Genomic DNA, 21,644 nt, shown 5'->3' with positions numbered 1-21,644 from the left:
ATGTCGTTTAGAGGTTAACAGATCATTGCTTTTGCGTCGAGAACGTTTTAATCCAACATACCATGAAGTTTAGATACAAATTTGAGGTAAGCCTCATAAGAATCTATAAATTATAAATCAAAGGAAGGAACCAACGCCCTGCGGCTGGCTATCAAATGTATAAAGGAGAATCACTTTGGTGTCTAATTTTCAATGGGTAGTTAAATGTAATTGCAGAGGTATCTCTAGTATACGGAACCCCGAGGCTATTTGTACAAAACCTCTGGACAACGTGACAGACAGCGAGTAGGCAGAATTTAAGCGGTGACGGAACCGTAAGCGTTATTTTAAAAAGAGGTTTCCTACAGGTAGGAGGTTCCAGCTAAAAGTTTTTTGTTAAAGTATGAAGGTTCTTATATTTAATATTCTTAGTGTAAAGTAAACTGCGACAAATTATAAGTTAAAAATACAATTTTTTCGTGTTTGGTGTTTAATGAAAAATTCATAAAAACGTAATTTTTATTATATCAACTTTTTGTTTAGCAAGTTTCACCGTATAGCAGACGAAACTTTGGTAACATTAAATAAGCGTTTACAACAGAAGTGCTAAATTTATTATGCAATAAGCTTTATGTGTTTAATGTGGAAAGCGCTAGATTTGTTCAGTATAGCAATGTTATAACTATGATTATGAAACTGTAATTAATATGCGAGAGTAGGTGAATTTTGTGATGTCCTGTATTAAAGCGCGCATCGATTTAACCTTGTGTTAGGCTAACTGTAATAAATTAAGTGAAGCTAACCCTGATCTATAGTGTTCATATGCCAGGACGATTCTTGTGTGAAGACTCTATTTGACTAAATATACTTGATTTTTGTCTCTAACATTCTCGCAGCACCAGATCCTTATGTTATTTAGATAAAACGTATCTATATAATTCATACAATTTGCTGTTGTTCATAATTTCTGTTACGTTTTTCGTAGCACCAGACTTTGTGTTATGCCTTTGCTTGATAAACTAATGCTGACATTTCTGCAGAGATCCCTGGACAAGGGAGTTTAGTAACCGTCACTTGAAATATTAGTGTGTGATATTTAAAATAAGTTCCAAATAGGGTGAAAGAAACCAAAATGAGACCGACAGCGATTTTCACAGTGGTTGCGCTTGTGGTTGGAATGGGTAAGTCAAGTCATATCTATCGTTACAAAGCTCGAACATTATGACTCTATACAGAATACGTTTACCATTGCATTCATATATGCCTATATATCCATCTATAGTAAAAAATGACATTCGATTCTCTGCCCAACATACTTTTATACAAGTAGTTTTAAAACTACACGAAGAGACCAAACTGAAGTTATGATAGTCGAACCAAATGCTAAAATACACAAAACATAAACACAAAGGGTAAAAACTGCTTAAGGAAAAGTAAAACATGAAAGCGTGGCAATTTATCACAACCTTTTTAACGACAGCGTTTTATGTCAGGCCTTTTCCTACTTATTTCAGTAAATATTTCATAACGTTACAGAATATAACATATATATCCTAACCAACAAAACTTTGGTTTATTTCCTACCTAAATAACGTTACAGAATATACCATATAAACGTTACTATATATTCCAACCTAAATAACACCCCAACCACCCCACAGCCAGCGCACAACTACCAACCCCCGTCAACCTACAAGTTCCTTTACGAACAAACACGATGGTCAGAGTAGATTGGAGCCAGCCTGCCTCAGTATCTTATGCGAGATTCGACGTAAAGGTTCGAGAACATCACTTGTTTATGGATTATTAATTATCCTAAATACAGTGGGGTTGGGAAAGATTTTTATTTTTAATATGGGAAGGATAACCTTTTTTGTCATCCTGTCTATGTTTTAACGTTCTGTGTAGTCGAGGTCCTTGTCAAGGACATAGGATTTATGCCATAGTTGGCCCATTACTCCGATATAGAATTGTCTAAGATATAGTAGGGCGGGGGAAGACGGGACACCTTTAGTTTCCAAAAACCGTTCGAATAACAGTTGTTTTGCGTCTGGCGCCGTTTACATGCGCAAATCGTTCTTTGTCATGTTTTATTTATAACGTGTTAAAGAGACTAGCAATTAAATGGGGATTTATAACATAATGAGTTTGCCCGGTTCATACATGTCACATTTAACAATGTATAGCATTTAGTTTGCCAACATTTTCAAGCTATAATCTTACAACACTTAATAACTTGAGAATACCTACGTCACAAACGTAATTAAACGTAATTGTGACGAAATTATCCGTGACGTGGCATATTAGGTTCGGTAACAAGAGAGCAAGTCCACTTACAGTTTAACTACGAAACAGGAATGCGCATATTAGGGCGACCTTTCAAACCCTGAGGCGTAAGATTAAATATAATGTTGCGCTATGCGAGCCACTATGTCATTGTCACGAGTATCCCGTGGTAAAACATAAACTCTACGTTGTCCAACCAGTTTGCAAAATTGAAGCAATTACCCAAATTGCATCAATCATAACCGTACACTGCTGTGTAATAAGTATGGTCTGTACCTACACTGTATTACACCAGTGGTATGCTCCGTGTATCTGCCCTAAAGCAATCGTATTGTTGGACGAGATAGCTAATTACATAACGAACCAATAATGTTAGATATTGGCAAAATAAGTACCTTTGGTATATCATTAGTTGGACTCAATTTTTGTTTGCTGCGTATTTTATAGCGCTTTCGTATTTACTTTGTATAGAACATGCGTATTTATGCATAGTCGCCTTTTTCAAACTGTGTAATGCAATACTCCGTTCCACAATTTCCCACATTACGTCATTTACAAATACGTCACGTTTTTGTATCCAGATCACACCGTTAGCTGTAATCAACAATCCTGAGACACCAAGCCAAACCAGCCGTACATTTAGCGAACTAAGACCTGGGGTTCGATACTCAGTGGAGCTAGTTGGTGTCACAGACGATGGAAGGCGATCAGCGCCCCTAAGGTTTCATGTTTGGAGCGGTAAGTTTAGAAACGGGTAACATTTTTCTTGGGTAAAAATTATATCAATTAAATAAGTGCGGTATATCAATAGCTTTTACTCCAAAAGATTTTTTTGTTTAAGAAATCAAAGTATTTTAACGGATGGCAAATTTGAATGTGTCTAACTAAAATAAATGAGTGCGTTAGCAATTGGTTATACAGAACTACATCTTACTTGGGCAAAAATATGTAAAAGGCTTTCTGTTAACGTAACCCGGCGACGTTCTGACAGGTGGCACACGAAACGTGATGCAATAAAATATTTTTTACTAGAAAAATAATTCCAGGTATTACAGTATGCCGGTAGCAACAGTAGCATAAGATTGTTTATACGTTGATTTACATTAAGGCTCTCTATGACGCAAGAGATTGATTTTCTTGAGTTTTCTGGGTAATGTAGATTATGCGTAGAAGTTATGGACGAGGTAATTACTATATGTCTGGGAATTTCGCAATGCGTCATTGCTCTGGTTGTATGAAGGAATTTATCCAAACATATGACAGGACAGCGGCACAAAAACGTTTGCTACATATTTCTACCGAACAAATGAGTTTTAATAAATCATAAATTTTAGTTTCATGTAATACATTTAAGTTTGTATAGCAGAATGTAAAAATGCTTGAAAAACCTTTTTACCATTTTCATTTGGTAGCAAACAAAGAATATTTAAAGAATTAGATAACCGTATCCTTACGACTCTAAAAGAGGGTCGTTAGTTGTTAAAAACACCATTACGAAATATAAGATGTTATGTGCGAACGGTATCCCATCTTTCCCCACAGTAATATCTGTACTACTTTGATGTACGTTTAAAAGCGTGACAATGAGGATGCGGACATCTAGAACTACGGACACGCGCTGCCAAACGTTAACGTCAATATAAATATTTATAAACAACTTAAATTGAAATTTACCGTAAAAGAGAAAGGTCTTCACGCATATAAGAATATTTCAATCCGTATTTTGAACAAACCATTTGCTTCCAATAAAACTAAACTGCTTTACGTACAATCAACACATACATAATACTATATATTTCGAAATCTTGTCTTTCGTTGGAATTCTGATCAACACATAGGTTCAAAACGAGCACAATCAATAATCACTATACATGTAGGATGGGTTGGCTTACAAACGACCCTTTTCTACCGGTTTTTGGTAAGTTTTTTAACCAGCATACGAGGTTCTACAACCATGCATTCTAACAATCATACGCCAATAGAGGAGAATTAGACTTACATCTCAGATCTCATGCTTACAACGCTATAAGACTTTACAATTTAAACCCCTCTATCAGAATTTATATTACATCAACTTTTGTTTCAGTCCCTGAGCAACCAAGTGATCTTACAATTCAACCAATCAGTGAAATCAACATAGCGATCCAACTCGCCGACTTTGAAGGAACTTATTCGGTTGCCGTGGTTGGGATGCAAGTCGATTGGGAACCAGCTGCTGGAGACTCAGGTGGGAACAAAAATGGCGGATTGTATGATTTCTTAGACAGTGTGTTATTAGACTAATTAGAGATCGTAATACAAATTACTTATGCTTGCTTTGCGGGGCAACGACAGTCGTTATAACACGGGTGTTTTGTTGCATACACCTTGTGCTCGCTTTACGAGTTACCGCATATGTAACTTTGTGGACGCGAATACTCTGTTTCATAAAATACCACTACCCGAGGAAAAGATAGAAAACATGATATCAAAGATTAAAGTAATTAAACCAACAAAGAGGAATATGTATTATGTAGAATGTATCGGTTAAGATTATACTAATTTCTATATATGACACCAAATACAGCTCTATCCGGTTACGATGTACAAATCCGACCAAACGACGGAGTCATGTTATTCCCGCAATCAAGTCTAACCGGTGAAGCTGACGATACAAGCAGAATATTTACAGGACTAACTCCTGGTAAGATTCCCTGTAATAATCATGTTGTCATGGCCTGCCTTCGGGGTGTTTGTTTAAGGAATCGCGATGCCTAAACTATACAGCATATTCCTGATGTGAACTGTATACATATACTTAGGGTGGGTAAAGTACTTGCAACACTAGGGTTTATGTGATAATGAATAACCGTATGTTCTGCCTAAGGTATTAACCTGTAGCGGACATATAATTTAGTAAATTCAACTTATAAAATGCAAAGCCTTCGCATGCTATGTTAAATTCACAATGCAAGATATATAGGCCTTTAAAAGATACTGGGATAAAAACTTTACAAGATAACTGGGATAATTAAATCAGAGACTGATTTTGTCATTTCAGGCCAAATTTATACCCAACAAAATACAATGCTGTGAACTTGATTTTTGTCGGTTACGTATTTCGTAGGATTAAATGACGTTAGCTGCAGTTGTATTTCATATAGCTACGTTTCCTAGTGAATAAGGTGGTGGCATTTATTCTACAAAACAGTTCATTTTAAATGAATTAACTTTTACCAGGTGAGGAATACACGGTATCTGTACGAACGAAGACAGGCCCACCATACGACGCCATTTACAGTCAACCTATAACAAGAACTACTCGCATACGTAAGTCTAGTAATGAGGATTTACTTTTGTTTGCAGCAGCTTAAATATTAGGCATACCCAATAGTGAATCTTTGGAGACATAACTCCAGAAACCACATTTCTATAACTGTTGATAAGAATAGAATAGAACCACGGAAATATAAGAGCGCTTAACAAACTGATGTATTTAATGACTTCAACGCAACCAATATTTCATTTTAACAAAATCTAAATATTTTTAATTTTTAATTGAAAATTACTGATATAATTTCTATTACAGCACCAAAGGAGCCGTTCAGTGTTGAAGTAAAGGACGTTGGTACAACGCACGCTAGCTTGCATACGTTGCCCCCATTAGTTGGAGTCTACGACCCAGAGCTGTAAGTTAGTTTTGTTGTAACTCGTAAGCGTGCGCGAAATGTCGACGTCTTAAAATGTCAAATCCATTATAAAAACCTCAAAAACAATTTCCTTGCAAACGAAAGGCCATTGCGACTTTCCTAAAAGCTTAAAAATGAAGATATTTTTATAGCCTGCATATCATTTGAGCTATAACTGTGCCGTGCCTAAGGTATTTAACTATAACGGATATATAATTTAGCAAGTGATACTTAAACAAATCAAAGCAAAACCAGACAATTTATTATCCGATATATGTTAAGACTTTTGCCTGTAGGTCTTTCGAGCTGACACCAAACCATGGAACAGTCGGCTCGCCAAGCCCAGACCCTATCTATAGAAAGTTTGACGTTTACACAATCACCGACCTTCGACCTGGTACTACATACACGGCAGATGTATACACCATGTCCGGTGGTGTTCCAAGTATTATACCGTACACAGTTACCTTCACAACAGGTAAGAATCGTATCCACATAAAAAGATGCCATATAGGCTAAAACACGGACTGGTATGCAGCCATTTTATAACAATCAAATACGCTTTGGTTTGGACAAATATAAATTGTGTTAGTTTGAAAGAAATCTTCAACACGGCGTCCGAAGGTCGACGTTGCTAGGAGTGCGAGCGTATGTGTTCATATACACTTAACGGCATACTCTACTCATGTCTAACCGTATTGCAGACGAAGCGTTGGTTTTTAATTAAAATCACATATTCCCACAAGATGATGTATTTTAGACCTATATCATGTCGGGAAGCAACGAAATATATATAAAATTTACTTTATATACTCCTAATAGCTCCGGCGGCCCCTCTCGCGCTCCAAGTTATCAACTTTACCTCCAACTCTGTGGAACTCAGATGGGACCAACCGCATAAGTTTGCTGAAGGCCAAGAAATTCAATACAGGATCGAATACTCGGACGTGCTAGTAAGTTAACTAACAACGTATTACAAGATTGAATAATAAGTAGTAGTGTGGGGTAAGATGGTGTCTATATTTAACATCGTCCTATTGGAAGTAAACCAAAAGCAAACTGAAAACTTAAACTGATATAGGGGAAGGTATTTGTATTTTTGCGGCTAAATTTCCTAACTGGTTTGAATGGTATTATAAGATGGATACTGTTATATAGCACATAATTTCCTTCCTTCATTCATTCATTCATTCCTGATCGTGTTTTTGACCCTTTTTAACAGTCACGTGACTATGGGTATATAACTCTGTAAATATTCTTTTTTCCAACCAAATGGGGCGATAAAATGGAATGAAAACGTTGCTATAATAAAATATATGTTTTTACCAGAAGAGCCATTTATACTAATTTGCGTTTTAGTAAAAGTTAATTGTTTCTTTTCAACAGTCAACAAGCGGCGAACGTTTGACCGAAACAGTGGGGGTTCAATCCCCGGACTCGCTAGTTAACGTACGGATCCAACGCTTAGAATCAGGAGTGACTTACAAGTTCAACATAACTACAATCTTAAACGGGGTACCGGGCGTTCTACAATCTCAAACAGTACAGGCTACAAGTAAGTAAATAGTATGCGTGATTTTATCAAACAGTTCCTCTAGAATTTATTTGCTTACCGTTTTGACGTTCTATAATGTACGTTTTAACATCAGGGTGAATAAAAAAGTTACTTTGCAGAAGGCGACCAAATATAACTGCGAAACCCATCAGCATGACAATGTTTATAAGTCTACATTTTACCGAAAACAAAAACGCGACCAAATTTTAAGCCAGAGTTGGTCCGTTTAAAGGTTTACATTTAATAAGCATAACCTGCCACCATTTTGTTGCAATAACGCAAGGAGAAAGTTACAGAAAATGGCGCATGGGCTTGGAAGTTGTTCATATCATAACAGTTTTGTATTAATGCGACTTATAATTACAGTTCCACCAACCCCGGTCATCAGCACTCTAACAAACGGTGATGGGGGATTATATTTAACGTTCGCTGCACCACCAACTGGTAGATGCCCAAGAGTTAAAGTTTTCTTCAGCCCTGGATTGAACGGATCCTTAGTGACTCCAGTGTATGGGAGGGTTACAGACGTAAGTATATGAGATATATTTATCCTTTCATTAGATAATGATGTCTTATATAACACTAAATAGTTACAAACGTAAGTATATATGATGGTGTATATATTCATTCATATATTGACCCGTTCATATTGATTCATTATTTACTTATATTTATTTATTCATTACATTCATACAGCACTAGCGTTATCGTATAAGTCCATACGGGAAAGCTACAGACGTAAGCAGGGATGAAAGATTGGTTTTAGTTTGTCTCCTAGATCGCGGTAACGAAATCGGAGTAGTTACAAAATAGAAAAAAAAACAAATTTCATAACTATAAAACGGTATAGTCGTTGTAACACGCTTATGGATAAAACAGTATCACAAAACTTGTTCGATTAAAAGCGTGGCCGTTACATCCTTAGTATTCATTCATTCATTCATTCTCATTACATTGATTATTGGCGGCATTAGCTTAATCGTATACGTGCGTGTTACATACATGAGTCAAAAAGATATATTGACAGCATTAGTATAATCTGATAATCTGAAAGATTAAGACACGATTTAGAAAACATTGCCAACGGCTACACTTGTTCTTAGATGGACCCGGATTCCCGAGTATATTCAACCATTGTATAACCTCGGGTTTTTAATCAACTTGATATTTATTAACATGAAGGTTCAACTTAATCAAATCTAACCCCAAGTCCCTTGGTGCGGCTCGCTTTAGGACGCCACCCATATAAAATAAAATAACAACATCAATCAATATGAGTTATCCAACAGTATGTTTGGTCAATATCAATCAAAATCGCATTTGTTACAAAAAGCACAATCTGATAAAATAGCGACAGCCCTCTACTCGATCAGAAACTTCTACAAATAAACAACAACCTAGAAAATGCATTAACTTGACATACAACAGTTCAAAGAAGTGTGTACTAAGTATAGGCAGTTAGTTTGAAGAAAATGTGATCGTTTATTTAGAGTTGGTTTTCGTGGGGGGTAGAAGACATGGTGTATACTGCCGCGTTGTTATCTATGAGCTGTTACGAATAACAGATTGCCACAACTGGATTTTCTACTTTCTGATGAGGTGGCAGGAATTTTATCGTTTTGGAACTTTAAAGGTTGTTTTTGGTTCAAAACAACTTGATTCGACCGTTGTGAGCGTGTTTTGTCAATAAGACACTTAACTACGATTTCTTCAACCCGGTGGTCACTAATGGGTTGTCCAAATTGTCAGTTATACCAAAAAAACGTCTACAAAGTTACACATGTGGTAACTCGTAAACGGGCACGAGGTGTATAAAACGGAATACCCGTGTTAAAATAGCTATAATTGGCGCCACCGCGAGGATAAATAAGTTACATTTAACCATCTTTCATGCACACTCCATATATTCCACAGACCATATTCCTTCCCGGTGCTCCATGGAACCCCGCCTACTCAATCCACGCACGATGTGTGACAAATAACTTAGAAGGGCCTGAAAGTACGATCTTATCAAGCCAGAACCCAGCTACTGGACCAAGGGATACTGAGGAAGCCGTCCCTCTTGCTTGCTTAAGACGAGGTAAGAAACAAGCATGGTGTATAAGATCACGCATAAAACCGTCTCATTCTATTATTAATTTGGAAATAAAAGTAGTTTTTTATATTCACATTAAATGACCGCATAGAACGATTTTACCTCATGTTTATAATGTGAAACAACCATTACCTAGCTGAAATGTTGAGTAATAAACAACAAAAGATTATCTGTAGTTTAGATTGTATATAGTCCCAACTACTTGTTTAACTCATGCGCATCAGATGGTTCTGGCCGAGCTTCGGGCAGAGAGAAAGTCATACCAGATGCCTGCTGTGCTGGACGACCATACAGATCACGAACCCACTCATGTTGTGGATCCTACCTTCTCAGGATCGGTAAGTTCCGGAGGTTTTTGGATCAGTTTCGGAATTTTTAGCAATTTTTTCGGGATTTTTTGGATTAACGTTTGTTTAAGTAACATTAAGCACAAGATGTCACTTATAACTATTTATAAAGTTCCTCGTGTTTGGCGAAAACAACTTTACGCAACATGCAGTCAGTAGTTTATAAAACGTTTTATAGTGGAGTCGACCACTGTAAAAGTTGTCTTACTATGCATATTTGTACCGAACAACGCATCAGTTGTCCTGTTTACATCGGATTGCATTTGGATTTGATCCGACTCCATAAACGTCACGCCTGTATTTCAAATCCGATCCGCTGAAACGTTGTATTTACAAAGATCGCAGCATTTCAATCAGATATAAACTTAAACGTGGACGGAAGCGCGTTAGGTTTCGGAAAATTTTACCGTAATAAATTATCGGTATAGCTCGTCTCCTGGACAAACCAGTAGCTTTAAAATGCATATTAGGTGTTATTTGGTTCAACCGTTTATAAAGAAGGTTTTGGTAACATCAAACTGTACAAAGTGTCTTGTTTACTGAATTATACCGACCAACCAAGTTTAAGCAACAGTCGGTTTTTTATAACTCCACAGAAAGCATAAGAAACATATACGTAACCTACTTTAGGCACTAAAACATTTACCAAATAAACGCTATTTTTACGCAGGTGACAGACGTATATGCATATTACTAATTACTTTTCTCTGTAAATTGTAGTGCAAAAATATATACGCTTTATAAATACAAATAATAAGCTACCAGCTGACCGACACTCTAGTATATAGAGTCTATACATACAGGTATATATACAAACTTTACGTAACAGTCTATCGGTGATTAATACCCAGAGTGAAACCTACGCGCTTTATACGAGGACTTGCTGTGTCATATATACTTACTAAACACTTACCGACCTCAATACACACAGGTGGAAGGCGAATGTGTTGTGGTGTCACTCCTTATGTTCCGCCAACGAGGACTTGCTGTGACGGTGCAGTCGTCGCTACGTCATGCCCAACATCATAATGACGTCATCAACTACGTCATGAAGTCTGTAATATAAATAGCTAATATACAAACCGGTGTAAAAAGCTGATAATGTGAACAAATTTTAATAAGTAGAAGATTCGCTAATAAATTCAGTCGCTAGAGTTGTCATTGAGTATAGGTACAGTTCTAATGCCAGGCAGGTTATGGAAGCTGAGGCTTAAGCCAGAGTTGGCCCATTGACCCATTAAAGTTGTTATATTCTAATCTATATGGGTGCAGTATTACGGCAAGGCAGGACTGCACCTATATATATATATATATATATATATATTAATTCACTAAGTTACTTAAACAAAAAATCGTCCGGATATTAGATCAGAGTTTGTTTATTACCACACATGGATAAATTTGGTTTTTGCTGTATATTACGATTTAGTCAAGATATTTGAACAGTCTATTCAATTTAATGTTAACAATTTAACAAGATAGATAAGGGATACACATATTTTATAAAAGAGCAGATTACTCCAGCCGGTAGTTAGCGCTACAGAGCAGCAATTTTAAACTGAAATCGAAAAAATGACCACCGTTACCAAATCGTAAAAAGAAGTGCCAAATGTGTCAAATAAAAGCGTTTCTGTTAAAGTGTCAAAACGTTCATTCTAACGTGCATGACAGCAACAGCCTATTTGTATAAAGATTGCAGAATGTTTAAATAGAAATAACAAACAAAACTATAGCAAATGAAGCAGGTAAAAACCTCGCAAAATTGCGCCTGCGAAATCCAGCATAACATACAGCTAGACACGTCACACAATATGAGGTGAAATCACTTTGTATGTCTGCAACGTTGACAAGCGAAACGTTCCAAAACGGAAACGATCTTCACCGCAAAATTTCCGCCCGCCGAATTACTTTCCATGTGTGGGAGCGTTAATAAAGACAAGGTGAAATAAGATGGCAAATATCCGCTGTAGTGAAGGCACACACGTGCAAATGCTTTCAAGCTTATGACACAAAATAAACTAAGGCCGTTGTTGCTTCTGTAGGCAATGAATGGTGAAACCGTATCACAATATGTCGTCATCTCGCCCTGCGAATTTCACGCCGTTTAGATTTTTGAAGTTTTTGAACAACACGCCGGGTTTTGTGGATGTTACGATTTAACCCAAGCGTGGGTTTGACGGAAATGCGATTTATAACCTCGCTTGACGTTTATATAAGAGTTTCTGCGTACTTGAAAGAAGTTTGATTATTACAAATGACATAAATGCACCATAATTATCAAAATTAACACCCGATCAACTAATTAATGCTTAAACTGGCAAAATTTTTAACGAGTTCATACATACGTACGTGTTAAGTTAAACAACGGTACTTTTGGCGAATACGAAGATAGTCATATTGTAAGGCGGTTGAATGGAATAAACACATAAACACTCGAGTAAAAACACAAAATATCTATGTTTTTACTTTTTGTTTGCTCAAAATTTACCAGTAACGGTAAATTAAAATAAGTTCTGAAGAGAGGGGAGAACAAAATAATTCTAAAAAATGAATGCGGCTCTTTTTTCTTCGCGTGCTTTATGTTATAACACAGCGGTTTTGTTTAATGCACATCGTGCTCGCTTACGACTTACCACCACGTATGTAACTTATTAAGTATTTGTTTTACTTTTTTTAGCGTATGGTCGACAATTTAGACAGCTTATTATAGTTACCACTATGCTAGGAGAATTTCGCGTTCAGATTTTGGCAGTGGACACCGCGCCCACAAATGGTAGCAACGTCGAGCCTCGAACCCGATGGCAGAGGCGCCGCGCATTCTTGTCTGGCAAAGTAAGAGAAGTTTAAGATGTGTGGTTCCGCCAAGCTAGTTGCAAATATCATGAGTGAATATCATACTTCGGTCACAACACATCAACCAATCAAGATAGAATGAATATCATACACCACCGTGAGAACATCTCTTAAACCTAAGCCGATCATATGTTGATGGGCAAACAAGGGAAGCGGAATTCAATGAGGCGTGAGCGGCCTCAAGCAGGAGGGTTGTAACCAAACACAAATCTCTTCCTCTTGCCTTGCCACTCTCGATTCGCCAATAAACAATTATAACTCCAGTGCGCATCAATTAGCTTTAACTGCTGCCTGTTTCGACATGCAAAAAAAGCAGTTAAATATGTATCCTTGAGCAAGCCGCCTCGACAGTTGCTCCAACTCAGTGGTCACTAATCAACAGCAAAACTAGTGTTTAAACAGGCTATATGGATATAGTGTGTTAGGAAGATCGTCGGTTAAAAAGCGCATAGCTGTTGCACCCATAACATATTTACCACCAGGTGTAACTCCTCGCTTTACGTATTTGACAGCCATATATGTTAACACCTCGGTATAAATGGGCACGTATTAAGAATCGGGCGTGGTAACATTTTATGCGGGACGTGCGAATAAAAACAACTTTCAGCTTCGACACGCTTCACCGCACATGGCAATGACGTATGTTAACCGCTCAAATAATCTGTGACGTAATTTCACACAATAAAAGTCGTATAAAGATATTTGAACGGTTGGCGCATATGAATACGATAGTTGCCTTTGTCAGGTGTGAATTAATTTGATCAATATATTTATGTACCGGTTGTACTTAAAAATACAGAATGGTATAACAAGACAACCCTCTTATAACTAATTAAAGCGCTTTGTTACGCCTTGATGACAAAGTATTTCAATAAGACGCACATTCAACACTTTAACAATTAATCCATGAAAAATTACCTCCCTAACCAAACCGTAACAAAGAGATATAATTGGTAAAAATGGGTACGGCTGCTTCCAGTCTCTACTTTTGAAAATGTCGTCCCGTTAAAGTGGGAAGACTTTGGCTCTGCTGGTTTGTATAGAGTAAATAGACACATAACAGCATGATAAAATACTTTACTAAAAACAAGATTTCTAAATCATTTGATGCCACGTATTACTTAGGCCATTTGTAGGTAACCGGAGTAATAACATTCAGTACAACTTGCTTGACAGCTGGTTGTCACCAAAAACTTATATCGGCTGTAACAGCTGGAAAATAAATCAATTTTTAAATAATAAGTTATTCTTCAGTATTTATCACGATATGGACTTGTTGTTTCGAAAAAAAATATTAGGATGAAAGTAACGTTTGTTCACGACAGTTTTTGCATGTTTTTATTTTCTTTTATCGTCCCATTTGGTATAGTAAACAAAGAATATTTACAGAAATATATAACTGTACCCCCACGACTCGCGTTTGTTATTTGTTAAAACACGTTGACAAAAATATGAAATATTGAGTGCGGGTAGTTATTTTGTGCCAAGGGTATCCCCTGAGTTTAATTATTTTCAAACTTTCTGCGTTTAATTATTTTTAAACTTTAAAATTAAATCATTTATGCCCCGCGAAATTCCGTGCGGTTTAAAAATTAACGATTCCACCTAGCACCTGCGAATAAAGCAGGCATGCCAATACATAACACACCGCCGCATGACTCTGTTTTTCACCGTCACGGTTTCACTGGATTTTCTACGCCTATGTGGAAACTCGGCGAACCAAATGCGTCGTGTTTTGCTGGGATTTTCTAAGACCGTGAAGCCCAGACCCAAACAAAGTAAGCGCCTACGCACAGATTTCGAACACGGGGTTCGGAAATTGAAGGAAAGTTATTCAGTGGTCGATTTTTATGGGAGAGTTACGATGCTAGCGTGCGTAGGGACACCTGTGTTCTTACGGCAAGCGCCCGCTATTTACGGCTAAACTAATTATGTTAACTTCACTAGCCCGATTGCTAAGGTTTGTCGTTAAACAAACGATGTGATTTAAACATGTACGATTCCAATGTATGTGTTAAAAATAAACTACGACTTTTTCCGTTTAATTGAAATAAGATGGCGGAAAGAGATACGTAGAACTATATATGGCGTAAAATGGAAACTTATTGTACGCAATATTATATATTTGTTAATCTAGTGTTTAACAACGCTGTTTTAAGCGTGGGGTACGGTTATATAATGCTCGTTGAATAATATATTTCCTTGTCTACTACTACTACTACTAAAAAGGTCGCTAAATGTGAATGAAAGCACGCCTCATATTACCCCAACCTACTATAGTAACTATACAATACACACAAAAACTTCAACCGCACCAACTATACGTATATTGGCGAAAGCGCAGTTTAAGTGGCAGAGTGTGATGTAACTGTTGACAACATTAATCACACCCGTCGTAATTAAACGCAATATTGGTTCATTACTGCTGTGCGGGGTGTGTTAATATTTGGTTTAGATTTGATTTGCGGTAAAGCAGCGACCTTGTAACAATAACGATAATGAAATATAGTACTTCTGGATAAGATGGAAATTATTGCCGCATAATCTTCAATATTTCCTAATCGTGTTTTAAACAATAAAAAGTCGTGGGATACGGCTATACAATTCTGTAAACATTCTATATTTACCAACAAATAGGGCGATAATAGAGAATAAAAACATGTACCATCTTATCCTAACCTATTATATGAAACGTTTACAAATATATTTAACTCTTGTGCTATTGCATTATGTAAATATATCTTTTTTAACATCAATTGAGACGAAAAATAGATATAGTTATCTATTACCCCAAACTGCAATACGAAACACTAGTAAATTGCACACATTCAGAACACAACGAAACGTTTACAAATATGCTTTATAACTATACAGTTGCGGTATTTTGAATTATAAGCCAAATAAAGCGCCTTGCCCCATGCGCACGCAAGTGAAGCGGTTCTTAATCTATCGTTTGATTTGGTAGAGTGAATGTCGGAAGCATCTGCGAGAATTTCAACCTAAATTATCAAACCAGCACCTGCGTTTTCATAAACCAGAAAATGTTTAAAAATCTTACCCCGTACCGGACTTCCTACGCCCAACAACCGTGGATAATTCACTTCCCTTCAATGGATACAGTGCCATATATAGATAACTGTATATACAGTCGATTATGTTTACCAACAACATTATTTTCAATGAAATCTACTCAGAAAACACACACAACCGAACACAAGAGTCCCCGCAAACCTTTAAAAAACACTGACATATAAATGGTCGAAGCTGTATTGCTCTTGCTTTGACGCTGGAAAAAAACACAGCAATATTTTTCGTTAGTTACAAACCTCTACATTTTACAATACAATATTTAAACAATAACTTTAACCTATTTCATAAAGATTAATACGCATAAACAAGTCGGCAACTTCCATGTAGCGTAGACACAAATGGAAGACCGTATACCTCCACACTAAACAAGTACAGGGCACCACAACGCCTTAACTATTGCAATACAATCTTCGATTCTCATTAAGACTTTTCCCCCGAAGACGTATTTAATAAATACGAAAAATGTTTATTTCCAAAGAGCGTACAGACGAACCCACACATATATTTAAACGCACTCCTAATACGGAACTATAGTCTATATAAGTATAATAATACCAGCTAAAATGAAACAAAAACCAAGAAACAAATTGAAATAGAAGTACAGATAGCTTGTCTTAGGACCTACTGTGTATCAGGTGTAAATGTTTACAATCGCTGTAATTTATTAGTATGTAAGCAATGTTTGAAATATATTTATTGTGTATTCAAAAGCATGATTTGGTTTCGTTTTCCAAAATACAACGAATTCGACGTCAGCATTGCGTCATAAATTGAAAAAAAAAACAACCTAAATGACGCGAAAAGGTCTATAGGTTTCGAGTTCGAGACTCGAAAGTGCTAGTATTTGTTTGATTTATTAAAGTTCGACACGTATAGTAGGGTGGGGGAAGATGGGACACCTTTAGCACATAATATCCAAATATCCTGATCGTGTTTTAAACAATTATCAACGGTCTATGGGAGCCGTGAGGGTAAAGTTTATAAAAAATCGTTAAATGTTTGTTTACTACCAAATTGGAAAAGAAAATAGATTGAAAAGGTCTCCCATCTTCCCCCACCCTACTATATAATATGAAATAGGTAACTCATATAAAACGAGTCATTATCGTGATTATCATGGGTTGCGGGTTCGAAACCCACTGCTGCCATTGTTTGGTAGGTGATACCAAGGAAGAAACGACACATACAAGTTTGTTTAGAAGTTTTATTTTTATTATTCAAAAAAAAGCAACAAAAACTTTTCGGACCAATTTCTCCACTAATTCACATCAGGCGGTTGTGACCAATTCATTATATACCTGAAACAATAAAACTATATTTAAAACGTTGAATAAAAGCCTGCGTTACTGGTAAGATAAAAAATACTATAATACAGAGAATGTAAAGCAGCGTATTTTTTGAGTGGTGGGGTATAACACGGGTGTTCTGTTTCATATACACCTCATGCCCGCTTACAAGTTACCATGTATGTAACTTATTTATCCTCGCATGGCGGGGCAACGACAGTCGTTATAACACAATTTTATACACCTCGGGCCCGCTTACGCCGGGTGAAAATATATGACACATATAGAATGAGCGCTTACCTATTTGAACATATGCTTTGAAGATGCGCATAAAACATATTTGAAACAAACGGAACAAGGCCAATGGGTGTAGTTGTTTTATTCTCATGTCCAATTCTTCCCAAAATTGAATTTTTAATTAACCAAGTTTGATTGGCTAATACCATCTCCTCAGCGACGGTGATTGGCCCGTATGAAAGTGTAGTGCAGACTGAAGTGACGATGGGACATTACCGAGCATTGAGTTTAACCCAGCACATGTGTATTCGTTACTGTGGATGTAATGTTATCGTTTATAAAGTGTCGCTTAATTATATCAATACATGCAGCATGTCATGAACGCTTTCCTACCTGTTGTGGAGTCTCATGTGAGTTTTGAGATTACTCGTCGAGCTGAAGCGTTTGTTACAGACATTACATTCGTGTGGTTTTTCACCAGTGTGTACAAGGTTGTGTTTCTGTAGATGAGCCAACTGTGTGAAGCCTTTTGAACAAGTAGCGCATTTGAACGGACGCTCGCCGGTGTGAACTCGTAGATGAACCTAAAGTATTAATCCATAATTAAAATACGATAACAAGGTTTGGATAAATAATAAAAGCAAAATGATTAAATGTCACTTATTTATCCTTGCATGGCGGGGCAACGACAGTCGTTATTACACTGCTGTTCTGTTTCATACACCTTGTGCCGCTTACAAGTTACCACATATGTAACTTTGTTGGTAAAACTTACTTTTAAATTGGACAGCTGTCCGAACCTCTTATAGCAAACGTTGCATTCGTACACAATCTTTCCGTTTTCTTTGCGGAGGGGATAAGGCAGGGACTTGTAGCCAGAATTCGGACCTCGTTTGCAGCGCAATACATTAGTTGACTGGTGGTGTTCGCTATTGAAGAAAAATATATAAGTTAAATTGATGAATATCTGTGACGTTAACGGTAAAAGGTAGTTAATACATTTACATACAACAGATGTACGTGTGCAGGCGGTAGGATACTTTACTTTTTATCTATATACGATACAAACCCGTTAAAAATACTTTGAAGTCTGCCCTTTACTTATTACGTGACTTTGTTTTCTAATTTCGCTTAATGTTGAAACGGGAACAGATGAGTTATAAGTGTTTTTTTTCAACGTACGGTTTATCTTTATAACTACAATATATATTATGTTGATTATTAGACTAGGCTTAGTTAATGGTAAAGCGTTGCATCATCAACGATAGTGGACCTTTGTTCATATCCTAAGCGTAGGAAAAAGTTATGATATAGGTTGTATACCTGTATGTTGAATGCGGTGAAACGCTTGGAATACTCGAAGGCGACAAAGATTCATTTTTGATTTCAACAAAAGCTTTCCCGGTTAATGTATCCGCATGGTGTCGCTGTGGAGACACGGAACGTCGAGAGGGAGGGATGTCTATTAACAAATACGGTTGGAAATAGAAATTTAGCGGCTTTAATATAAGTTTGGTTGTTAATATTTACCATTTAAATGAGGGCTTAGATTTTCTGTATAACGATGGGTTTTGGGTTCTTCTGTTCTTTGACAGGGAGAACTTTGCATTGGAAACATGGCCGGGTTGATTAGATCTGGCCTTCCACTTGCAACCGCGCACATATATTTCTGTAATCTTTCCGCGTAAGTTGAATTGAAGTTACTTTGGTTGGTAGAAGGAGCGATCGCCGCTTTCCGCACCGCGTTCTCCCATAATAACTTCCCCATCTGCATCATGTAGTAGTCGGGTCGAAATGTTGGTGCCGGCATACCTGGTATGGGGTTGGGAATGTTGTATGGTATTACAGGGGGTTGGGTGCTGTGTGTCTTCGACGGTAAGCTTGTGTTGGATGGAGATTTTAAAGAAGCAAAGTTCATTCTATGCGAATGCTCGTGATGTGGGTGGTTTCTCTTTTGTTCTTGTCGTCTCTCATCGGTAGAAGGTATTCTGGTCGGTCGCTGCGGCGAGTGAGCTTTCGGTTCGGGCGTGTAAAGATAATGCGGCGGGAAACCAGAGCTTGCAAACCCCGCAGGTACCTCAGGTGCGGCCCGATGTTGGTGTAAGAAATGCGAGTTCATTGCAAATAGAACATTCTGGTAATATTTATGCACATCAGGCACTGCAGCAGATTCTTCACAAAACCCAACATCCTTGCTATCCGACTCTCTAGCACCACTAGCGGTTTTATGAAGCACCGGTGACGTCATCGAGTTTGAGATCATATTCTGGTCTGGACTTGGACTCCCGCTGCCGTAACCGCTGTCGGTTGGTGAAGTAACATTCTGATCAAGCAGATATTTAACCGAGAAGTCACTGATTCGTTTTTTTACTCTTGGCTTTGGTTGATCCCGCCAAACCTTTGGGAATTTTCCCGGCTCGTTCACGCCACTTCTCTCATAGAAATCAGACGCCATATTGTTGCCGTTCTCATCGGCCTCGGATTCGTAACTTTCGCGGTGATTCCTCATTTTTTTACCGGCAGAAGATCGTAATTACCTCGATGTTGTTTCGAAGGTTAAATAACTCGAGATCGTATATTGGTAACAGAAGCTTTGAACTGTTGAGTTTATTAATTACAGCAAAGCACTTATAGAGTGTTTCGCAACTTTAGCTAATAATAAATCGAGCAGGTAAAGCTAATGGGCTGCAAAGAAAACATCAAATATTTACTCTGCAACTTCGGTGGAAAGTAATATGCTTGCTGAAGGTTTAACCAGTATGTTACAACTTTCGTTTCTGCATCAAAACTACTTGCATTAACTGTATAATAAAATGAAACTACATTTCAACTAACATGCGATTCTTTACTAATGCTTCGAATTTGCCTGCTGCAAAACTGATGCGATTCAAACTTTCGCCTCGGTTTATATTTCTGCTGATGAAAATAATTAAGTTTGTAAAAGTGTTGACGATCGAGGCTCCCTGTTGCTCGCATAGGCAGTGATGATGACGAGACAACGGGTGTCCTGCAAATATATACCTGCCGCATAATTATCTCGAATCGACGACTGCCTCTTTTTTCGTGTTGCCACTTATCGCCTACCCTACTGTTTCCGCTCACTGTAGATTACGCACAGCCTTCTCCTTTTTCTGTTTTCTCTCTCTCTCTCTTTTAGCGAGAGACAGCGACGTCTTCCCTTCGCCTCCGGAGTTCTAAATATTCCACATCGACGCTAAACAGAAACTACACCAAAACAACATCAGCCTACAAGAAATTATTTATTTCTGTATCTTAGCGTGGGCACTTGCTTATGTAAAAGACGAAAATATAATTCAATTACCAGTTGTCATTCTGCGCAACATTAGTTTCCTTATATGCTTAATCTCACAACGGTTGAGTAACATAACGCTCATAAAGTAACTGTAATAAATTTCGAAAACCCTGTTCTGGTGCCCATACAGCAGGATGATTCTTATATAAAGAAATACATGAAAGTTATTTTAGAAAAATAGACTGACGTTCCAAGTTACGCCAAATATATTTCTCATATCATACAAATTAGTCTTTTTGCCATTATATTTTTCGTATAAACTCAGATATAGTGTAACGTTCATTGTGTATGTTAGCCAATGGCACTCAAATATCTCGTGCTACTGATCTGTTTGCCATTTCCTGATATTGGCTAACCAAAGGTCATATTGTGGCAAGCTAGTCACCATAGGACATATTAATGAAGAGATAAATGCTCCGCATATGAAAGTGTTATTCCATGAGTGAATGATTAATACCCAATCGAATCATGCGTGCCACGGTGCGAGGTTATCGCTGTTTGCGGTCCTGAAACCAGGGCTTAGTTTATTCTTTTTGTTGGAATTGATTATGATGAGCTTAGCGAAATAACTGTCAACGGATTGGCGAGAAAGTTAAACATCGACGTCCCGTTATCAGCCACCACTGTTTGTCCATTTACCGTGCTAACGAGCAAGATACAATGCATCAACACGCACTAAAAACAGGCCAAGATTTCAAGCAAGCACCACTTGTGTTTAATAGTTTCTTATCCGGGATTTTCTTGTGAGATTCTTAAGAAAACTTTGCGGAATAATTGAACGCAAGTGTTGGGACGACTGCTAGTGCAAATAACGCGACGTTTGCCGCTTATCTCAACATTGTAAGTTGTTGTTGGGTAATTGTATCGCTCGCTTGGTTCCTGCAATGAGGAAACGTCTTATCTCCGCTTTGTTTGCATTATCACCGTAATCTCCA

The 21,644-nt window shown here is 37.4% G+C and overlaps 2 protein-coding genes across 3 annotated transcripts; one reads left to right on the top strand and one right to left on the bottom strand.

Annotated features, from left to right (window-relative positions):
• The first annotated feature begins 1,013 nt into the window (after positions 1-1,013).
• On the top strand, positions 1,014-11,082 carry LOC100184383 (fibronectin). The gene is made up of 14 exons (XM_026837064.1): positions 1,014-1,160; positions 1,641-1,756; positions 2,847-3,003; positions 4,352-4,492; positions 4,832-4,948; positions 5,485-5,574; positions 5,834-5,933; positions 6,230-6,411; positions 6,756-6,886; positions 7,320-7,488; positions 7,855-8,015; positions 9,403-9,568; positions 9,808-9,921; positions 10,862-11,082. The coding sequence occupies exons 1-14, from the start codon at positions 1,112-1,114 to the stop codon at positions 10,957-10,959; spliced, it is 1,791 nt and encodes a 596-aa protein (XP_026692865.1). The 5' UTR covers positions 1,014-1,111; the 3' UTR covers positions 10,960-11,082.
• Positions 11,083-17,063: 5,981 nt separating this feature from the next.
• Positions 17,064-20,077, bottom strand: LOC100178922 (PR domain zinc finger protein 1-like). 2 transcript variants are annotated; one of them, XM_002122558.4, is made up of 6 exons: positions 18,927-20,077; positions 18,720-18,858; positions 18,172-18,325; positions 17,790-17,980; positions 17,460-17,710; positions 17,064-17,171 (listed from the first exon to the last, which is right to left on the bottom strand). In XM_002122558.4, exons 1-5 carry the CDS (start codon positions 19,903-19,905, stop codon positions 17,596-17,598), a joined length of 1,578 nt encoding a protein of 525 aa, XP_002122594.1. In that variant the 5' UTR covers positions 19,906-20,077; the 3' UTR covers positions 17,064-17,171; positions 17,460-17,595.
• Positions 20,078-21,644: the final 1,567 nt, after the last annotated feature.

The sequence above is a fragment of the Ciona intestinalis genome, chromosome 12 (assembly GCF_000224145.3).
Source record: "Ciona intestinalis chromosome 12, KH, whole genome shotgun sequence".
NCBI classification, from domain to species: domain Eukaryota; kingdom Metazoa; phylum Chordata; class Ascidiacea; order Phlebobranchia; family Cionidae; genus Ciona; species Ciona intestinalis.
Note: the sequence above shows the minus strand (reverse complement) of the source record. Positions and strands in the feature narration are given on the sequence as shown.